The sequence below is a fragment of the Dermacentor variabilis genome, chromosome 8 (genome assembly GCF_050947875.1).
Source record: "Dermacentor variabilis isolate Ectoservices chromosome 8, ASM5094787v1, whole genome shotgun sequence".
NCBI lineage: Eukaryota > Metazoa > Arthropoda > Arachnida > Ixodida > Ixodidae > Dermacentor > Dermacentor variabilis.
In genome coordinates this window covers 16,844,970-16,866,694 of record NC_134575.1, presented here as the reverse complement: position 1 = coordinate 16,866,694, position 21,725 = coordinate 16,844,970, and the positions used below count along the sequence as shown (strand labels likewise).

Below are 21,725 nucleotides of genomic sequence, written 5' to 3'. Positions count from 1 at the left end.
TCACGGAGTGCACGGGCCCGGTGGGCCAGTCGCAAACTTGACGCCGCGTGGCATAACAACATCTGTTATCTTCAGGTATTGGCGCACGTTGAGCCAGCAGTCTGCATTCAAGTCCGCGAGCTGGAATCCTTTGGAGTCGGTGTCAAGGTGCTCCACACTCTCCTTGACCACGCCGGTCATCCACATGTAGTCCCGAAGGGTGGAATCCGTCACCCTCTTCATGGCTCGCTGGACCATCGCCTCGGCCTCGACGTTGGTGACCGATGCTCGTTGCCGCACCAGTTCCAGCAGCAGTGGGTGTTTATGGTGGGCTTCGATGACTCTGGCGCCCTTGCGCATCTCCTCGCCCAACACGAACCAGGCCACCGCACTGATCCGATCGGAGTTCTTGCGCATGAGCTCCTGCAGCTGTAGCAAGGGTTCAAAATTTTGTACAGAGACAGCAATGAACGTGTGCGCAAATATCTCCTGTCGACATCGCACCTCGTCGCGAAGGCTCTCTCAACATTTAAACGAGGCGGATCTCGAAGGCTACGCAGTTGCCATGCCGCATGTGGAGTGAAATACCGCTGAATCCTTGGAAGCCATGTTTTGCGGAACATAGGCCAGCACTCAGAGCACAGTTATTACGCTAGAACTATTCTTAAGAGCATCGGCCGGCTGTGATGTTGTTACACACGCGAAGCAAAAAAGGCTGCACTTACTGACGAAGAGCTTTTTGCATTTCGCTGCTAGCTGTTCAAATCGCCAGCCATGACGCCATGGTCGCTTGTTTCCAGTGCAGTGTGACAACGTGGTTTACGAGATAAAAAAATATGCTCAAGGAGGAGGTGGTTTGACATCAGTATATCCTGGTGCCAACGAGGGAAAATGACAGACAAGACAAATAGCGCACTATTTTGCTGCTTGATTCTGGAGAATATCCCTAATCTCGAAGGGGAACAATCGCCTCGGAAAGAACAAAGCTGGAATGTGCTAGGTGGACAAAATCTAAAAACAGTTTTAAACTTGAAAAGGTGATTTTGGTGACTCAGCGTGCCTCATACATCTGCATTAGGGCAGTGGCGTAGCAACAGGGGGGGGCCGTGGGGGCCGTAGGCCCCGGGTGCAAGGGGCCAGCGGGGGTGGGGGTGGGGGGGTGTCATATACGTCTGAAGACACCCCTTTTTCCGCTGGCTACACTCGGGGGGGGGGGGGGTGACAGAAGACCTATGGGCCCCGGGTGCCAGACGACCTAGCTACGCCACTGCATTAGGGATGTACATGTGCAGACGCACGTTTGCATGTGTATTCAATCTGATCCAGTAGAGACACATTATATGTAACAACCAGTCGACTTCCGTTAGTTAGTTTTCATATATTTAAAAGAAAGGTGAAGAGTTAAAGGCAAAAATCGCTTTCAGTCTTAAGAGGTGAATGTTGGCTTACATCGATCACGAGATATCGCTAGCGCGGTTAGTGACACGATATTTTCCGAATTTCTTTCCCTTCAACTGAAGGCCCTGCGATAATAAACCGGTAAAAAAATACGACAAGGCGTCACTGCTGCCATAATTACTTAAAATAATTGCTTTTCAACTGCTATAGTTCAATTTCTATTCCCAGAAGGATAGTTTGTTGTGACGCCAATACATATTAGTATGTGGTGACGCGGGAGCAAGTCATTGCGATGCCTTCATGCCTCCTGAGTCGTCCGCTATGCTGCTACTCATTGGGAGGGCCGATGTGGCAGCATAGCGGACGGCCGAGCGGGCGTCAAGGCATCGAAGTGTCTTGCTCCCACGTGACCACATAATGTGTGCTGACGTCAAAACACACAATCGTTCTGGAAATCAAAACCGAATAGGCAGAAGAAAAGCAATTATTTTGAGTTGCTTTAGGCGATCTTAGGTTTGTCACCATTTCGTCTAGAGGTTTCAGAACCTTCATGTAATGCGGGAAAGGAAACAAGGAGCTTAATATGCCGTGTAAGTTGCCTGTAAAGCAGATAAGTTGTGGGCAATTTACTGTTCGTTAGATCAAAGAGCCGATACCACTGAAAGCAACGCCAGACATAATTGTATTGCTGAGTTGGAAAGTTGTACTTCCGCAATAGCTCGAACGTCAGCGTTTCAAAGAGCGAAGCATCTGTAAATCAACAAAGAAAGCAAAGTAATCAATACAGACTGCAGAGAAAATCCCTCGCTAGCATCACGACGGAATCCATTGGAGCAGAGTTTCCCACCAAACTAGCTGGAGGAAACTTCTGCTTTTCAGCTACTACGGAATCATGGGTACATGCGGATTAGTCTAATGCTCATCTAATGTTCTTGTGATCTAATTATTATGTTTATTGTTGCTAAATTTCAAAGCAATTACCTTTTTCTAAAAAAAGCAAGGCAACGTGCTGAACCCACGCAATATCACTGCGAAGTGCCTCACTTCCCTATATTGAAGAAACCATGGGCGCTATAACGTAAAACTTTTCGAAACTTTTCTGTTCCAATTCTGCAATCATCACTCCGCGATTGGTCAAAAATTTGTTTGGACCACCCCCACTTCACCTGTGTGTCACGCGACGTCACGAAAACCGCGTAGCTCTCCATATGATATGACGTGTACACACTGATTATGCATAATTTGACCGAACAAAAGTTATTTCTCATTCGACCCCCTTTCACCATGGGCCTCGGCTATTGGTCAAAAACTGGGCCGACTTCATCTGCCCGTCACGCGACGTCTTGAAACCGCACAAACTCACGGCGTCAAAGTGACGTATACGCGTTAAAGATGCATTTATAGGCCGAGCAAAACTGAATTTTCTTCTGAATAGCCGCAGGCTGCCCAGTTCCGAATGGAATAAAAGACGGCTGCCGCCGATCGCTGAGGCACTGGCTACTCGCACCTGCGGGAGAGCATGGGTTTATTGCGTGTAATGAAGCTTTTTGCGTGGCCGTGTTACATTTTGGAGAACTTTCGGCACGTTCACGACGTCGTTCTGCCAACTCTTTGCTGAGGATCTGTTTTAGCGTCATTCTTAAGCTTCCGTGAGAACGAAGGGGAGAGGGCGACTCCTAGCGCGGGCGAAGTTACGGGCCCTCCGTCTCCTCTGAGTCATCTTTTTCTACTTCTTTCTGAAAAGTTCGGCGGCCAGTCTGACCTACTTTTTCCGTCGAGCTCGCGCGAGGGTGCGCAGTCACTAGGCAGGAATGGGCCCTGGAGACAGGCCTTTGTGTCCAGATCTCCAACTTCCCCCTTCACTCTTCCACAACCCTAGCCCGAACAGTGAACCTTCCATGCCCCACAGCACGCGGACAAAAGCACGTGCGACGTCTTCTTTCCTTTCCTGCCTAGACTCTGCCATCAGACTCATCATCGTCTGCTATGTCGGACTCACCCTCCCCCGCCCAACTTACCATCACGGTAAAGAAAAGTCGAATGGGAAGCACTGTTGGGTACTGCAGCACATCCTTTCTATAAGGAGGACAGCGGCGGAACTATTAGAGAGGTGGAGGGTGGCGTGGTGGTGACGAGGGGCAAGGGAGATTTAGTTCCTCATCCCACATTACATGTTTTAAGTGTTTCTCCTTTGCCCCTCTTCTCCAGACAGCACTGGACAGGCGGACTGACAGGAAACCACGAAAACTCTTCCAAGCAAATGCACCCTTCGTAGGAAAGAGGGCACCGCCAAGGTGGCGGCGGATTCCTGTTTTTGCAGCTCGACAAGCTCTGCCCAAATGATCAGGCTCAACGCATGCTGTCACATTAGGCGGGGGGCCCCGTCTGCTCGTTCGGGTTTTCTCGCTTCATACATGTCGCTCGAAGTTCCGTTGCCCATGGTTTCATATCCTAAGCAGGTTAGAATAAATGGGCCCCCTTCTCCTACTGTCCTAGATGAGGCCCTGGGCTGTAGCCCCCTTAGCCCCCACTTAATCCAGCGCTGCCGCCGCGATTGTCCACGAGCCATCGCAATCTAAGTAAGAGAAAGCGGACCAATCACAGACGCTGGAACCACCCTCTTTTTCAGGTTATCTATTTCCAGTCCAGTGGCTCGGCCCCGTCGAATCCCTTTCCACTTGAGCGTGCTCCTCGCCTCTTGTGAGCCAATTAGATAAGACAAGCCGCTCAGTGCAGGCAATGTTATTCGTTTTTCAAGCTAACAAAAGTGACCTCCTATGTACGAGGAGAGCGTTTGATTGGTTTGTTCAGACAACCATACGGGTGACTGCCGGATGCTTGCGTCGGTGGTTACGCAAATTTGACGTCAGGAGATTGGCATAAAAATATATTGGAATAGTTTCACGTTATACGGGCCCATATATCCCATCAGATATGAGGAGTATAGGATCCTGGATATTGACCAGTTTTTCCTACGCGAACGTAATTGGCTGGCGCCTCTACGCAAAATGACCTTCAGTTGGACAGTGTACATTCTTACGTCCTTACCGATTATGGTGACAGAGCTCCCTCTGGTAATTATTCGTTGGAAACTGCGCTCTGTTGAGCCTCACATCCTATACCGCCACTCGCACAAGCACTGCGGTTTCGGCTGGAAATTCCGTGACGGAAACATTTGCATCTATCTCTCCAGTTTAACTTTTTTCACCCGCCAGATAAATGCAGTTTGATTGGATGTTCGTTCCGTGCATGAGCCGTCGCAACTGGAATAGGGCGGCAGAATCGCAAGCATGTCTCGAGTTCTCGTACATTTGCTGCACCAAAAAACAATATCAAAATAAATCGTAAAACGATGGATCTTACCCTCATCCATTCCACGTAGAACTTCATGTTCCGCGAATTCCTGTATCGTGGGTTGCACGTGTCGATGTCCATGGAACTTGGAGCCAGGCTGATCCCGATGAGATTTCGATGCTTACGAGCGCAGTCCGAGAGAGTGTCAAGGTGTATCGATTGTACCTTGACGCCAACAAAACTTACTCTAGCGATGCTGGCGTTCCTCGCCAGCGCCGAGACCACCAGGTCGTACTTGACTATGCAAAGACCGCAGAAATCCAGTATCCCTCTGTAACCACTGGCGACAATTTCCGCGTGGGTCAGCGTGGGCGACTTGGCTAGCCAATCCAACAAGGTGTCGAACGCGACTTGACTCATGAAATCGCAGCACATCCTGAACTGAGTTGAGGTGCCGTGGAGGGAGAGCAGATGGCAGCAAGCGTTTAACGGTTCCTGCACGTCGTGTTTGGCGCTGAACTCAATGCGGAGGTTGTCGAAGTTCACGGTGGAAAGCTCCGTGGATGCCAATATCTTGGGCGCGTTCGCAAAGGTCACGGATAGGTTCATGAGGCGAACGCGGTCGCCGAGGCGAAGCTTCTTGATAGTTTTGGAGAGAACCATCAGGTCGGTGCTGCCTTTGCTGTTTGTGATCAGCGGCACTTCATGGAGTACCACCTTCTTCAATGTCTTGTTGTTAGCAACAGTTTGTAATAGAGTGCGAAACTGCGCTTTGTCCATGTCTGGCAAATTGAGGCGCAGCTCGTGCAAGCTGGAGGTCGTCTGCAGAGCTTTGAGCCACGCTCTCATCCACGGCGCCACGTTATATCGTGGATCTCCGTAGCGATTCAGGAACTGGCCGCGGTAGGATTGTCCTTGCCGAGGTAGCTGGAGGAGTCGTATCGTAGGGCAGCGAAGAACCAGTTCGGCGAAGGGAGCGGTCATTTCGGGGCTGAAAAACACGCGTCAAAAGAGAGGCTGTATACAAGCTTATGAAGAAGCGAACATGAATTATATAATTTACAGATTAGCCGAGATGTAGACGTGGGCAGGACAGAGTCGCTAGTTTGACAAGCGCATGATGACTAGAAGCTGTTGCAGCAACTACAGCAGATCATGCTTGCAACAAAAGCGTCATCAGAAGCGCATTGGGCTCTGAGTAAAGTGGCGATGATGTAGGCGGGAGGCAAAGGCGGACTTGATTTCACAACTATTTGGCGATGAAGGGCGTATGCACTAAGCGCGCCATTTTCATGCACGCTTAAGAATCGCAAGGGGAGCGATGAAGGGATTGAAAGTGCGACATGGGCGAAATTGAAGTCGCAGCACAATATTATGACAGCAAAAGCTAAACCACTGAACACACTAACTCGGGCAAACGAGTTAAGATAAGGGCCGCGAAGGGGGGGGGGGGGTGCCACTCGTTCGCTCGCTCTTTCAGTGGGGCTATTTGCTTGCATTTACAATCATCGTCGATGGTATCTGCACACTATTATTCATTCCTCCCGTGCAGTGCCCAGCACGTGACCTGAAAGTCTCGCTTTGCTTTACGGAGGTTCACAATGTGTAGTGCACGATTTACGACTACCCCGGGACATACTATACTAAGCACTATGACTCCTCGTTATAATTCTGTAACTTGTACCAAGCTACTGATAATAAAAAGATAATTGCATCGCATTCTAATACGAAAGAAAATACCACTTGTCTGCATCTATTTGATTCTTAGAAAGAACGTGAGAGTTCCGCCCGAAAGGCGAAGCACCGTTAGCGATAGAAAATTAGGAGATTGCTGTACGAAGTAAGGATAATTTAAGGGGCCGTATAAACTCGTAAACATCCGCTTACTAACTAACTTAACATTGATAAAATGTGTAAGTGTGACTCAACAAGGACGTTGCAAGAAGCAGACATACTGAGACAGCGCTGTCCTTGGGTGTCTGCTTCTTTCTACGTCTTCGTTCAGTCGCGCTTAGACATTTTATCATTGATTCAAACCAATAGCTCACCGACGTGTTCCAACTAAATTAACAAGGCACAGTGTCACGCGCGCACAGATAAACATGAACAGACCTCGGTCGATGAGCGCGGAAACTGGCTGTCAAAACGTTGGAGGGAAGAAGCGCGGCAGCAGCGACGAAGGAATTGACCTTCGTACTGTCTCTCTCTTAAAAACGAACTAAACGTCGAAAACACAGCGCATGCGAAGCTACCGGCACTGGACTCACTTTGTCCACAGCGCAAGAGGCCCGCGCGGGTGCGCACTTTAGCCACGTCGTAGATGCGTGGTTGGTACTCTTATGCAGTAATGTGTACTCTTATGCAATAATGTGGCAACGGGCGTGGATTGGCGTGGATTTTCAGACTAGAAGCAACGTGCCTGTGTATAAGCAGCAGAACATTCCGCTTCCATGCGATGTCTGGGGATGCTCTGTTAGAGTTGTAGGACGATCCCAGCGCTGATATCCAGTTGTTACGATTGGGGGCTCAATCCCATCGCTCGTAATCAGTATTCAAGATTGGAGTCGGGCATGAATAAGAAGGTAGCGGGCCCGTGCCGTCGTCCAACTTATCCACGCTGAGGACGTTGTTGAAGGGAAGGACTGCTTCTAATCGAAAACGAGGATTATGTGTTCATTTACAGTATCTACATAAGGACGTTGCAGTTCATCAGTCTAGCATGACTGCGAGAGAAAGTACACTGAGCTGCCGCACAACAGCGGTTTATAAACACTCGGTCCCCCCCTCGATCCCAAGGTGAGGGAAACGTTCGTCCAGTTGTCGTAAACAAGCCGCCTCTCTGCGGGACGGCTTACACACACACACACACTTCCGCACAGGTTCACGGTCTGGAACCGACGTCAGACAGAATTCGTAGAACTCGGGGCTTACTTCAGGAAAGGCGCCTTTTATTCCTCGAGCTGACCCCTCAGCGCGGCCGCCGTGGGGTTCATTGTCCTGCGTCTTGAACGGCGCGTGGGAAGAGGCCTCCGTAGACATTCCCGCGGGCACTCCCCCGCTCATAGCAGATCAGGTAGGCGGTGTCGTGTTCAAGCACAAAGCCTGCTTCGTCGAACGCATCTTGACTCCAGCGACGGAGAGTCGAGGACGCGCGTATTGTTCTTTGCACACAGTCTACTGAGTGACGCCGTGGCTAAAGGTTTGAGGTGGCGTTCCAGGAAACGTTTTGACACCGCTGTCGCAACTGGCTGGCAAAACTTGCAACTCAACAGGCTGTTCTTAACAGCTCTCAACTGGGTCTTCGCTCGGTTTATGCAAAAAAATGATAATGGTCGCGCCGGCGATACTCACCGGTGGCAGTAAAGGGCATTAATGGCGCATGCAACTTCACAACTCCTTGCTCGCGTGCGGCCAATTTGAATGGTTCTAGAGAAATGCAGACGCTTCAGGCACGATTTTATCGGCTTGTTTTCTTGGCACGAAACAAGTGCTGCCTGTTTGAAAAGGTATCAGCGCGACAGCGTTAAGGGCCACGAGTCGCAGACAATCCGGCGTGGGCGTTCGGCGCCAAACTCCGGATGCCGTTTCGGCAAAATATTTTCAAACCATTCATACCCAAGCCCTGCATGTGGCGCAAGGAAGCTACTGAACTAATTGAATCTCTCAAGCTAAAATACGCAGAGAAGTCATAAACTGCGACTTACACACAACCCACATACATGATAGTGTCGGGTTGTAATTTGACTGTACGAGAAAACAATTCTGATACGCGAAAACTCGAAGAAACCCCTTTTCCAGCGTTTATACCATACAGAGACCGGCAACGGCGTCCACCATTTTCGCGCGCCGGCGCGCGAGTATCTCGGGGGCCACGGAGCGATGCGCCCGGTTTCTTACAATGCCTCCAGGTGGCGTTCGCCTTCGCCGCATCACGGTCCACGCAAGGGGCCGCGTTTCAATCAGAAAGCCCACCTTCGTGCACAGCGTTCGCGGCCAGCGTTTTCCGGTAAGCATTACGGTTACATGCACTGTATGATGATGATGATGATGACACTGCAGTTGCACGGAAGCATGAGAAGCAGTCAGGGATATTTGAATGCTATTGGCGTTCCACTTAAGGCGTAGCTTAAGCGCCCTCCATCTTTTTTCAGCAGTAAACGTTGACAAAATATTTCCCCTTAGTGCCGTCTAAACGTGAACGCAGACAATGTCAGCCTGAAAAGACCTACCGCAACAGGAGCACGGGCGGGGCCAGCTTATATGGTTTTCCCTTTTACCACATGAGGCTCCCACCTGCTTTCTTCCCTTGCACCTTGCCAAATATAATCACGCTACCAAATGTCATGCCAATCGAACGCTGTATTAGAATTGCTTCTGGAATGCGCCAGTGTAAGGCAAATCAACCCAAAGCCATTGTTATGTTTGCTTCGTTAGATATTCTTCATCGCATTGTTAAGTGAGCGAAAATTACCTGGCAATGAATGTTCGATCGTGGCTTCGCTGCCTTCTTGTCAGCTCAGCCTCGACAGCAATATGCTTTCTTGAGGCCATTCTGATGTTTTGCAACACCTCATGTAAATCGTTGTGCCGGCGGTTTTGAGCTAGATAAGTACTTATGCAGCCCTTCTCGTTAAGTCTACTGCGCCGAAGGCGTCACCACTGAATCTGGAAAGCATCGGCAAATTGCCACCATTGTTTTACGGTGAGCGCATTGGAGATCTAAAAGAGTCACAGCTACAGAGAGAGAACGGTTTTCTTTCGCGAACATGTCACAATGATTTGGTTGGAATGAGTATGTATGTATGTTCTTCCGTTTTTTTTCTCAAGTAGACTTAGTTGCGAGTCAGCACTTTGTCGTCTTCTATTTTATCCATATTTAGCCTTGTCCCGCTGAGTATTACTTACACTGCAAGACAACGACAGGCTGGATAGATAAATGTAATTTAATCACTGATGCAATGATAATACTCGTACCAGTTGAGGCGTTCTGCATTTTTATCAAACGTATGTTGGTCATGAAAAGAACGTCGACAGGTAGGCTGGGTTACCCACTCGATCAACAGTTCACACAAGAAGTTCACCTACATCAACCACGAACTATTCAAATCAGCTTAGCTGCTCAAATCAGCTAATCAAATCGCCGTTGCCTTCGTCGAAATACTGCCATGCTATCCAACCCTAAATAGCTGTCACTAAATAAGGTCAATCTGCATTAAAAAAACCTGAAAAATAATGCATCTCTATATGTAAAGGTATTTAAACAGTAGGCATAAGGGGACACATATATGCAGCAAACATGAAAACAGAAAGCAAAGACAGCAGACTATAACGCATTTCGACGGGGGCGAAATAAAAAAGAGCCCGTGCACTTAGATTTAGGGACACGTGAGAGAACGCCACGGTGTTAAAATTAATCCGGAGCCCGTGACTACGGCTTACTTCGTAATGCGATTGAGGGTTTGGCACGTACAGTCCCATAATTCTTCAATTAATGCCGAACACCTCTGCCACGATGCGATGTGCCATGTTCGGCAACGAATATGCTCAATCCTCTCAGATAATACGAAGTATGGCGCACAACAACGCCTCAAGCAAACGCCTCCCCCTTTGTGGCAAGTGTACTACGCAGACAAAGAAGCAGTGGTGCACACATGGTAGCCTGTAACATATACTTCTCACTCTCATGTTGAACTTGTGGCGACGAGCGACCACGTAGACCGTTAAAGTCTCGGGTTCTCGCAGGAGAGGAAGAACCGACAGTCCGTCTCTTAGTGTAGCATTCTTTTTTAATCTTCTCCTTCGGAACGCTAGCCCGTGCCGGAGCGCCAGCCGCTCGAGCCTCGTGTAGACGCGAGCGTCTACGTCATCCCTCGTGCGACGCCGATGCTGCTGCCGCTACAGAGGGCTCCCCCCCTAGAGAGGAGGAAAGTTCGACGAACGATTGAAAGTCCACGTGACGCGGCGTGTCTTGGCGTTGGTCTTGGGTGTCACGTGCGCAGGCGGCGGCGAAGGATGGAGCAGGGTCGCGTCGCATACTGGTGGAGCTGATGGCGCGGGTGCTTCGATGTAGGCGGGTTTGAGACGTTCCAGGGCAATTGTGTCTGATCGGCCGTTGACACTGACAACAAACGTCGTCGGACGACGCTCTAGAACACAATATGGCCCGGAGTAGTGTGGTTGCAAAGGCTTCCGCACGGCACAGTTACGCACGAAAACGTGGGTAGCAGAGCTGAGTGCGGGAGAAACGTACGGGGACCTTGCTTCTTGTGAACGTATAGGCACGGGGCGCATCTGGCTGAAGAAAGCTTGCAGTTCGGCAACGTAGTCGGCAGGTGATGGCATAGGCGTTTGGGGGGTGGCGACAAAGAAATCGCACGGAAGGCGTAGGTGGGTGCCGTAGACGAGCTGAGCACAGGAGCAACCTAGGTCACTCTTGAGTGCGGCTCTGATGCCAAGTAAGACAAGGGGCAAATGTAGGACCCACTTCTCCGGCGATTCATGTGCCATAAGGGAGGCCTTGAGATGCCGGCGAAAACGTTCAACTAGTCCATTGGACTGAGGGTGGTAAGCAGTTGTGCGAAAACGTGTCGTTCCGAGTAGTTTGAGTAGCTCGTTGAAAAGTGCTGAGTCAAACTGCAGACCGCGATCTGTGATTATTGTGGATGGGCAGCCGAACCTTGCGATCCACGTAGACATGAAAGCTGCTGCAACAGTGGGCGCTGAGATGTCAGATATAGGTGTAGCTTCTGGCCACCGTGTATAACGGTCGATGCATGTCAGTATGTAGCAGTAGCCTTTCGAGGGTGGGAGAGGGCCGACGAGGTCCAGGTGTATGGTGTCAAAACGAGCATCCGGTGGAAGAAAAGACTTGGCAGGCGGAATGGGGTGACGCTGGATCTTCGAACGTTGACACGACAAACAGCAGCGAACCCAGTCGCGAACTTGCGCGTTTAGCCGAGGTCAAACGAAACGACTGGAAAGGGGCTTCTGTGTCGCGCGTATGCCAGGGTGCGACAGGTTGTGCACGGTTTCGAATAGACGTCTGCGAAGGGATGCCGGAATGTATGGTCTAGGTGTGTCGTTAGAAGTGTCGCAGACGACGGATGTACCATCTGGGGTCACAACGACGTCTTCCAATTTCAGGGACGTTGAAGAATTCTGGAGTGTACGAAGTTCAGTGTCGTCACGCTGTTGACTGGCGAGTAAGTCGGCCTCGATGATGAAAGGTTCCGATGTCAACGTGGAAACGACATTGACACGACTGAGGACGTCGGCTGGAACGTTGTCGGTGCCCTTGATGTGGCGGAACGTTGTTGTAAACTCGGAAATGTAGGAAAGGTGGCGAACCTCGCGGGGCGAGTAACAGGACGCCGAACGATTCATTGCGTGCACAAGGGGCTTGTGGTCCGTCAAGACAGTGAATGCACGGCCTTCGAGGAAATGGCGAAAATGCTTGATAGCCAGGTAAACAGCGAGTAATTCACGGCCGAACACGCTGTAGCGGGACTGCGCAGGCTTCAGTTTCTTGGAGAAAAAAGCGAGTGGATGCCACGCATTGTCGATGAATTGCTGCAGAACGGCACCAACGGCGTTGTTTGAAGCGTCGGTCATGATGGCAGTGGGTGCGTCTGGCTTTGGGTGTCTAAGCAGCGTGGCGTCGGCGAGGGCAGACTTGACTCTTGTGAAAGCGTCGGTGGCCTCTTCAGTCCACTGAAGCACTTGTTTGCGTTTGTTTACCAGGAGGGCGTCTAGCGGAGCCATAAGTCATGCGCACTCCGGAATGAATCGACGGTAGTAATTGACGAAACCGAGAAATTGGCGAAGCTTGGTGAGTGTGGTCGGTCGGGGAAGGTTTTCGATGACGCGAATCTTAGACGGCAGAGGTCGAATGCCGTTAGCGTCGACGATATGACCGAGGAACTCGAGTTCGGGTTGACCGAATTCACTCTTGGCGGCGTTGATGACAATTCCTTTACTGGCAAGGCGTGAAAACAATAACCGCAAGTGGTGAAGATGTTCTTCTGCCGTAGAGCTTGCAACGAGAAGGTCGTCAATGTATGCAAAAATGAAAGGCAAACCTCGGGTGACGGAATCGATGAAACGCTGAAAAGATTGGCCCGCGTTCCGTAAACCGAAAGGCATGCGGAGAAATTCGAAAAGACCGAAGGGTGTGGTGATGGCGGTCTTGGGAATGTCTTCTTCAGCGACCGGTAGTTGATGGTAGGCGCGAACGAGATCGATCTTAGAAAAGATCGTCGCACCGTGCAACGCTACCGTGAAGTCCTGAATGTTCGGTAGAGGGTAGCGATCAGGAACGGTGACGTTGTTTAGTGCCCGGTAATCACCGCATGGGCGCCAGTCTTCCGTCTTCTTAGGCACCATGTGAAGTGGTGATGCCCAGTTACTAGAGGAAGGGCGGATGATGCCAAGTTGCAGCATGTGTTCGAACTCCGCGCGAGCGATCTTGAGTTTCTCCGTGGACAAAAGCCGGGGTCGGAAGTAGACCGGTGGGCCGGAGGTGACGATGTGATGGCACACGTCATGTTGTACCGGTTGCGTCCAGTCCGGCAGGCGCGTCAAAGTGGGAAACTCGCGTAGGAGCGCGGCGAAAGGTTCGTCCAACATGGCAGAAATAGGCGCTATGGGCGATGTGCCTGATGATGGGACGCCGGGAACGGATAGCTGGGTCACGGAGTCGATGAGACGGCGTCGTTGGATGTCCACAAGGAGTCCGTAGTTATGCAAGAAGTCTGCTCCAATGACTGCATGACGGACGTCTGCAACCAGGAAGATCCAGCGGAATGCTCGTCGAAGGCCAAGGTTTAGCATGATGGAGCGTGACGAGAAAACTGGAATCCTGGTGCCGTTGACGGCTTGCAAAAACGACACAGGAGTCGCTTTTCGGTCGGAGCGCTGGGCGGGGAGAATGCTGACGTCAGCACCTGTGTCGACTAAGAATCGTTGTCCCGTAACTCTGTCCGTCACGTAGAAAAGGCGACTTGTGTGCTGGGCCGGACCACTCGTCGCCGTTAGAGGTCGGCCGGCCTGTTTCCCTGCCAAGCGCAGGGACGCCGACAGTGACGAGCGTCGTTTCCAAAACGGCGGTGGTAGTAGCAAACGCCAGGCGCTGTAGTTGAGGTTTCATTTTGGGTGCCCGTGCGTCTTGATCTGCTGGAACTACGGCTGCGTGGGCGACGAGACGCGCGGCGATGTTCCGCTACACAGATGATGCGTTCCAGGCGCTCACACAAGGAGTCGAGCGGAGATTGCACTGCGGAAGAGCAGGGAAGAGTTTGCAGAGCGGTTGTATTGTCACCCGGAGACGGTGACGTGGCTGCGATGGTGGGGGTGGCTACTTCCATGACTTTGTCGGCCAAAGCGGCAAGTCCGGTAAGGTCCATGGTAGAGGCTGTCGCCAGGACCATCTGCACGTTAGCCGGGAGTCGTTGCAAAAACAGTTCGCGCAACAGCGTGTCGTCGATGGATCTCGCGTTGTTTCCGAGCAGCTGGCTCATTCGGCGAAGCAGTTGACTAGGGCGTCGGTCGCCGAGTTCTTCAGCGGACAGAAGCTGCTGGATGCGAGAACGTTGTGAAGCTGCTGTGCGCTGTAGCAGTGCTGCCTTGAGATCGTCATAGGCGGCGGCAGACAATGGGGAGTTCAGCAAATCTGCCACCTCGTCAATGGCGGCGGGCGATAGCGCTGCGACGGCGTAATGGAACTTCGAGGCTTGAGAGCGGATACCAGCGACTTGAAATTGCGCTTCGGCCTGAAGAAACCACGCCGAAGGATGCTGGTCCCAGTACTGTGGGAGGCGGACAGCGATGGCGGAACAGGAGGGCTCACCGCGTTCCTCGGATGGGTTCTGGCCTTGAGCTCTCGTAGCGTCGGTCTGGTCCATGGTCGTCTCTACCACAGGAGCGTACGGCAGTATCACGTCCGGGTCACCAAACTGTGGCGACGAGCGACCACGTAGACCGTTAAAGTCTCGGGTTCTCGCAGGAGAGGAAGAACCGACAGTCCGTCTCTTAGTGTAGCATTCTTTTTTAATCTTCTCCTTCGGAACGCTAGCCCGTGCCGGAGCGCCAGCCGCTCGAGCCTCGTGTAGACGCGAGCGTCTACGTCATCCCTCGTGCGACGCCGATGCTGCTGCCGCTACAAACTAAATGTTGAAGAGCTTAAGTCGTCAACATCACCGCTAATTATCGTCAGTCAAAGCATCCAGCACGGAAAGCTTCGCTTACATCAAATCTCAAAGAGCGCGGGATCCGCATAATGCGGATCACACGCACTGTGGGAATCGATATATTCAGTTGTGTTAATCAATATTTCTGGCCCCAGGTGAGAAAACAATGGCTACGTCAAGTGCTTCTTGTTTTTCAGGTTCGATTTGTCGTTTTGAAGGTCTCGCCTAGGGATTAATTAACCCCCCGGCCAGAACTTGTACTGCAACTTATTTCACAAGATAAATTAGACAGCGCCAGGTACGACATCGAGCAATGTCCTTTTTCCTCTGAATTTGCAGATATGCAGGGCACTTGACGGCTGTGAGTGCAGTGAGATGTTGCGTAAACTACCTGGTATTGTCACCGCTACTTCGTCGGTGGCGTTCATGTTTTCAGTGCATTTTTTTAGGCGCGTCCTCTATCGTGGGTATGCGTAATTGTGCTACCGATGCTGTTCTCATGAATGTGACAACATAGAAGTCCACGCATACTCATAGCCATGTTGTCAACAGCATTTCCTACGCGACGCCCCATAACCTGATCTTTGACCACTACGTCGTCGCTGGTTCGGGCCTCCGAAATGCATGCACAGACGCCACTGCTCTCGGAGTCTCTGCGCAGCGCAACGGCTTGCACCACGTGGTCTGCACTCGCCGTTGATTCGCGACGCCCAAGTGGTTAGCGCACTCGGCTCATGATTGCCACTGTCTCACGGGAGCATCGTTGCACGTGTTCAACGACGACGACGTCAGCTTAACAAAATGGATTTACAAGGCAAACACTATTTCGAGCACTCGCCTACGGTCGCAGCTGTACAGGTAAATACGATAACTGTACGTCTGGGCTTTGCTGATATAAAACCCACTTGACTATTCACGTTGGTCCATGGGCTGCACGTACAGTAAATGTTCGAGGAGAATTCCGGCGATCTTTTGAACATGTCAAGGTGATGGAATACTTAGGTTCCCGAGAGGCCGCGGTCACGCGTTTGATAGTCGAATTGTAACGCAAATTCGAAAATAATTTTAAATAAGCAATGACGGGCAAAAGCTTAAGCACTAACTGACCAAGCAGCCAAGCTTACCTCTTCGTGTGACGTCACGAGAGTTACACTAGCGGGGAAGGCGCGCAAGGAATGCCGGTCTTGCCCGCGGGGCGAAAGAAGCTGGCGAAGAGCAGACGCTCAGTTGATTTGTGACTGCGCCTGACCTTCTTGTGACATTGTGAGCGGCACCAGCTCGTCGGATCTGTCAAACAGCGACAGCTATGAATCTGACGAATTCAATAGCCACGAATCGCCGTTCGCATTCGACCCGCCACCACGAGAACCAGCGCCCATGTGCAACATGTCGTGTTGGAACAAAACCAAGGGAAGCCCTTCGCATTCTTTCTATAATATGTGGAACACGTCTTTCCGGATTTGTATCCGGCAAGAACGCCGTTGACAGTTTAAAGCATTGACGGTGCATTTGTTTACATCGGCAGGTACAGCGATCGCTCGTTGTTCTCTTGAGATACAATGCTAGCTGCACACCTGTGATATCAGGTAATGTCAGAACAAGTCAGTAAAGTTTCGTTCGTTCTATGTCCTCGCTTCACCGCTGGAACTTGAAGCTTCTAGGACGATGATCGGCAGTTGTTGATCAAACGCAGGCAGGAAGCGATGAGATCAGATGTACAAGAAATATTTATAGGTAAACTTTTCTATATACATGGCAGGTAAAACAAATACATTACAAGCTTGAACAATTGAGAAACAAAGTCTCACTCTTCGACTCTCTCAACGACTGTTAGAGCCCAGACTCGTTTTAACGCACATAGTACGGAGGCTCACTGATCTATCAGCAATCCTGATTTCAGCCAAGTCTGAGGGACAGCATGTCGTCCCGATTTTTATAGCCCAATTACACAAAGAAAAAAAAGGCGGTAGGGCCGTTGGCCCGTCCCACAGGTTCAGTTGCCAATCAGAGTCAACCGTTTGTTAAGCCATAACCCACAGGGATGGGCTTACTCTTCAAAATAAACATATTGGAAAACAAAGCTCTTTTCCTTCTCCCTAAAACTCCGATGCCCTCTCATTTCTTCGTAGTTAGTGACGGGCTCAGCAAAACACGCCAGGCCCGAACAAGTTATCGCTAGGCCGCCTCAAATCCCAAGGGCGTCTCTGGGCCGCAACTGTCTCGGAAGCAGTGCCATCGATACCACGTAGTGCGGCCGTACTCAAAGTTTGTCCGCGTGGGAGACTGATGGCCCTCCTTGTCCGTCAAACTTATTGTCTACAAGACAAAGTTCTCCGAGTGCGTGTTTCCAAGACGCCGTCGTCCGAATGCACTCTTTACGTGTGCACCGCATTCCTACAGCGTGCACTGTAAGCTGGCCTTCGACACCACACAGGCAGTCGCACCCAACAACAAGGCTGGCGATTGCGTTCCGGACGCGTAGAAGATTAGGTCCATGCTCACTGCATGCGGCACGGGGTCAGAGTTGCTAAGCCCTTCTTAACCTCGGCGGCGCCTCCACGTAGTCAGGTACTCGGGCGCCAGATCCACAATACCGTGTACAGCGGTCCCTTTCAAGGCTGGTCTGTGTGGACTCGTGTGACCGTCGGCGGACTGCCAACACCGTGCGCACAATACCGACTTCCCGGAATCGGCACTCGCCCTCCTGGCGCCTGCCGCGACGCGTCACCCAACACCGCGCGGTCCGTTACCCCACATAACACAGAAACGGTTGCCCCGCTGAAATGGGGGGGGGGGCAGTGCACCCCCTCTCTATACACACAGCACGTGGCCGATTCGTGACACTTAAGAACACAAACAATCAGAGCGACCTTACACGTCCCTCCTAAAGAGTATACTGGGCTCACAATGTGCCCAGCTATACTACAAGAGCCAAAGGGCGCTGTATACTAGAATTTAGGCTCTGAAAGTTCCGTCAAAGAAAATTGACATACGCTGCCCAACACGGGTGCTGCGGAGTCCGTAAGGAACATGAAAATGAACTGAAAGGACCACGAAAAAAGAAACAAATTTCTCACAGCAATAAAAGAAAAGGGCGAAAGCTCAACACATTCATGACAGTGAGCATGCAAAAGAAACACTCATGTATGTACAGGAACACTCCAACGCACTGCACGGCACAACAGCAGCAAAGTAACATATGCAGGTTATATACATAGTATGTCCACAGTCTTATAACCCTCACACACATGGACGACAACAACCACAGAAAGTTCCATCAAGGCTGAACTGTCCCACGCACACGTCCTTCGGGTGAACGGGAACATTCACGCCTGTCCCAGCTGGCATGGCTGTTTTTGTCTATCCTTTCTTTTCTGCTCTTTACTCGATTGGCTCCCATGAACGATTCGAGAGCCTTGATAATGCATCAACATTGGCGTCACATGTTCCTTTCCGGTGACGCACCGTTACATTGTAGCGCTGTAGTGAAAGCGCCCATCTTGCTAACTTGTCCCCCTTACGGGGTGCTGGTTGTCAAATATGACAATGGGTTATGATCAGAGACAACATTCACCACTGCTCCGAAAAGCCAGTAGTCAAATTTCTTGAGTGCCCAAATAATAGCAAAGGCTTCTCTCTCTATAGTCGACCAGCGCGCCTGTGTCGGGTTAAAGCGATGGCTAGGAAAAGCGATCGGCTTTTCTTTTCCGTCCGCTGACATTTGAGCTAAACAGGCACCGGCCGCCGTCGCCGACGCATCAGTGAATAGCCAGTACGGCTTATGAGGCTCAGGAGTGTTCATGGCGCCAGCCAGACAGAGTTGACTTTTGACTTTCGAACGCGCACTGCGCATCTTCCAACCATGGAATTGAATTAGGAACCCCTCGCCTTGTCAAAGCTGTAAGTGGGCTCCCCGCATCGGCGTAGTTCTCTCTCAGAGTGGAGGGCACCGCAATTTCACCCGTCCAAGTTTGCTGCAACATTGATAGGGACCCATTTGGGTTTCTACCGTACAATGGCCTGAACGGCGCCACCCCGGTGGTATCATGCGGCACTTCGTGATACGCCCACAGAACAAATGGGATCAGCTTGTCCCACTTTCTACGGTCCCGTTCCATTACATGATACAACATATTTTTGAGGACTCTGTTCCATCTTTCAACCACTCCGTTGCCCTCAGGGTGTTCGGCAGTGGAGAACCTGGCTGAACAGCCCAGTTTTTCTAACATTAACTGTGTCAGTTGAGATTTAAAGTTAGTACCTTGGTCTGAACAGATCGTTCCCGGCACTCCAGTACGACTGAAAATTTCCAGTAAAGCCTCGCATGTGGCCCTCGCTGTCAGGGATCGGAGCGGCACTGCCTCATTGCGTCTTTCTTCTGGTAGGACCAGTTGTCTCACTTTGACTCCCGCTAAGGAATCCCAATGGTACAAAAGTCCGTCTGACACGAACATGCTAGCTTTTCCATTTATCGCATCATACGAGGCCTTTTTCAGGCTTTCATCGGCTATCTGAGCAGCTCGAAATTCCTCCCGCTGACTGGGCACCCCATTGACATCTTGTATGAAACTATTCTCTTGCAATACAGGGATGTTGTCTGTCGTTTCTTCACAACTTAGGCCGCAGTCTGGCTCAGTGTTATCGACTATTTCGACTGATCGAACTCCAACGGAATTGGCTACCCGCAGAATACTTTCTCGTCCAAACTCGTCTTTTTCCTGCGCCTGTAGTAGTTCCCAATCTTCCTTTGACAACAGGCAGTCCACCCCCTTTGCAAGTTCGTCTGTAACCGCGCACACCAGATCGATCCTCTGCGGTTGTATCACCGCGCCCGGGCGATGCATGCCTATGGGCAGCGTAGCTAGGTTAGCTTGAATGGTCTTTCCGAATGCCGACTCGAGCCTTACTGTTCCCGATGGCTCCTGTAAAACGACGGGCAACATGCTTTTACGGACGACCGTTACCTCACTACCTGTGTCCAACACAGCTTCCGTTGCTATATCCCCGCACATGATAGGGATTAGGTCCAGCTTTGACCTCCTTGAGCTAGCATGTTGAGCTAAGATTTCTACTCTAGCGCTAAGCACCCTTTCTTGCTCTGGTAGAGGTTCTTCACTTACAACAGCAACCTTCTGTACCCTTTGTTTTTGCACAGTCGGTGCCTTCCCCTGTTGTTCTTTATTTGAAGCTTTTGGGCAGTCTCTGGCTAGGTGTCCCTGTATATGACACACGTGGCATTTTAAATTTGTCCTCTGCGGGCTAGCTAGTTTTGCTTGCTGCGTCAATGAGGCTGTTGCGGCTGGCTTAGTTGCTCGTCCTTTCCCTTTAGCTTGCTCGAAAGTCTCCAGCACTTTCGCCACCTCCACTGGCTTAAACCACTGTTCGCCCTCCCGCAAAAGAACATATTCGAGGGCTTCTGAGCTTAGACTGGCTTTCATACGGTCAGCGACCATAAGCTCCGTCATAGCTTCTTTTGTGTTTGCATGGCGAGATCGAAGGTAATAGGCCAAATAAGTTCTAGCTCGGGACGCGAACTGAGCCCAAGTTTCCTCCTTTCGTTTAGATGCCTTTTCAAACCTCCCCAAGTATTCAGCTGGCGTGAGCTTAAGTTCATCTAGTACCACCTTCTTTACAGTCTCGTAATCCGTACATTCCTCATCGTTGAGGCTACGCAACAGATAACGGACCCGCTCAGTCAGCGCAGGCATGATCAAATGTACACGGCTATGTGCTGGTACTTGAAAAGATGCAAACAACTTTTCGACCTCATCAAACCATATCGGAACGTCAGCGTCACACGGCAACCGGTATGCCTTAACCACTTTAGCACATTGTGCTATTCCATCCGTGATGGCACCGCGCCGATCGCTTCCTTCCGACACCGAAGGCGGCCTGCCCGACTGCTCAAGCTCCACTCTCCGTAGAGCAATGCGCTCGCACTCTAGCTGTAGGCGCACCTTTTCCAGCTCCAGCTCCAGGCGTCTCACCGCCATGGCTTCTGGATCCGTCGTGCTCGGAGCCTGCGCAGCGCCTTGCGCTTCACTATCCATTTCAGTATCCGACGTCTCAGACTCGGTCTCTCCGACGCGTTGCAGCTCCTGCCGTCTCTGACCCTCTGTTTGTTCAGATGCAGTATCAATGTTTACGTTAGCCTCAATCGCATTTGCTGTTCTGCGCGTGAACACCATTAACCTCACTGAACAACAGCCATGCCAACCTAGACAAAACGCAAGGAATCCCGCTCACCCGTTGCTGCTGGGGGCGCCGCCTGACGTCCTTGTCCAGATGAATTGCAACCCTTGCGGAATTCGCTGGTGGCCCTCTGATTCCTTGCGCCTGGCTCGCTGCTCGTTGTGGGGCTTGGCGATCCTGTCGTGCTGCGCCAGTAAAGTTTCGTTCGTTCTATGTCCTCGCTTCACCGCTGGAACTTGAAGCTTCTAGGACGATGATCGGCAGTTGTTGATCAAACGCAGGCAGGAAGCGATGAGATCAGATGTACAAGAAATATTTATAGGTAAACTTTTCTATATACATGGCAGGTAAAACAAATACATTACAAACTTGAACAATTGAGAAACAAAGTCTCACTCTTCGACTGTCTCAACGACTGTTAGAGCCCAGACTCGTTTTAACGCACATAGTACGGAGGCTCACTGATCTATCAGCAATCCTGATTTCAGCCAAGTCTGAGGGACAGCATGTCGTCCCGATTTTTATAGCCCAATTACACAAAGAAAAAAAAGGCGGTAGGGCCGTTGGCCCGTCCCACAGGTTCAGTTGCCAATCAGAGTCAACCGTTTGTTAAGCCACAACCCACAGGGATGGGCTTACTCTTCAAAATAAACATATTGGAAAACAAAGCTCTTTTCC

At 50.9% G+C, this 21,725-nt stretch overlaps 1 protein-coding gene across 1 annotated transcript; it reads right to left on the bottom strand.

The window, feature by feature from the left end:
* LOC142590843 (uncharacterized) lies at positions 1 to 21,199 on the bottom strand. Its single transcript, XM_075703247.1, has 3 exons — positions 19,563 to 21,199; positions 4,918 to 5,662; positions 1 to 408 (listed from the first exon to the last, which is right to left on the bottom strand). The coding sequence occupies exons 1-3, from the start codon at positions 21,041 to 21,043 to the stop codon at positions 1 to 3; spliced, it is 2,634 nt and encodes an 877-aa protein (XP_075559362.1). The 5' UTR covers positions 21,044 to 21,199.
* Positions 21,200 to 21,725: the final 526 nt, after the last annotated feature.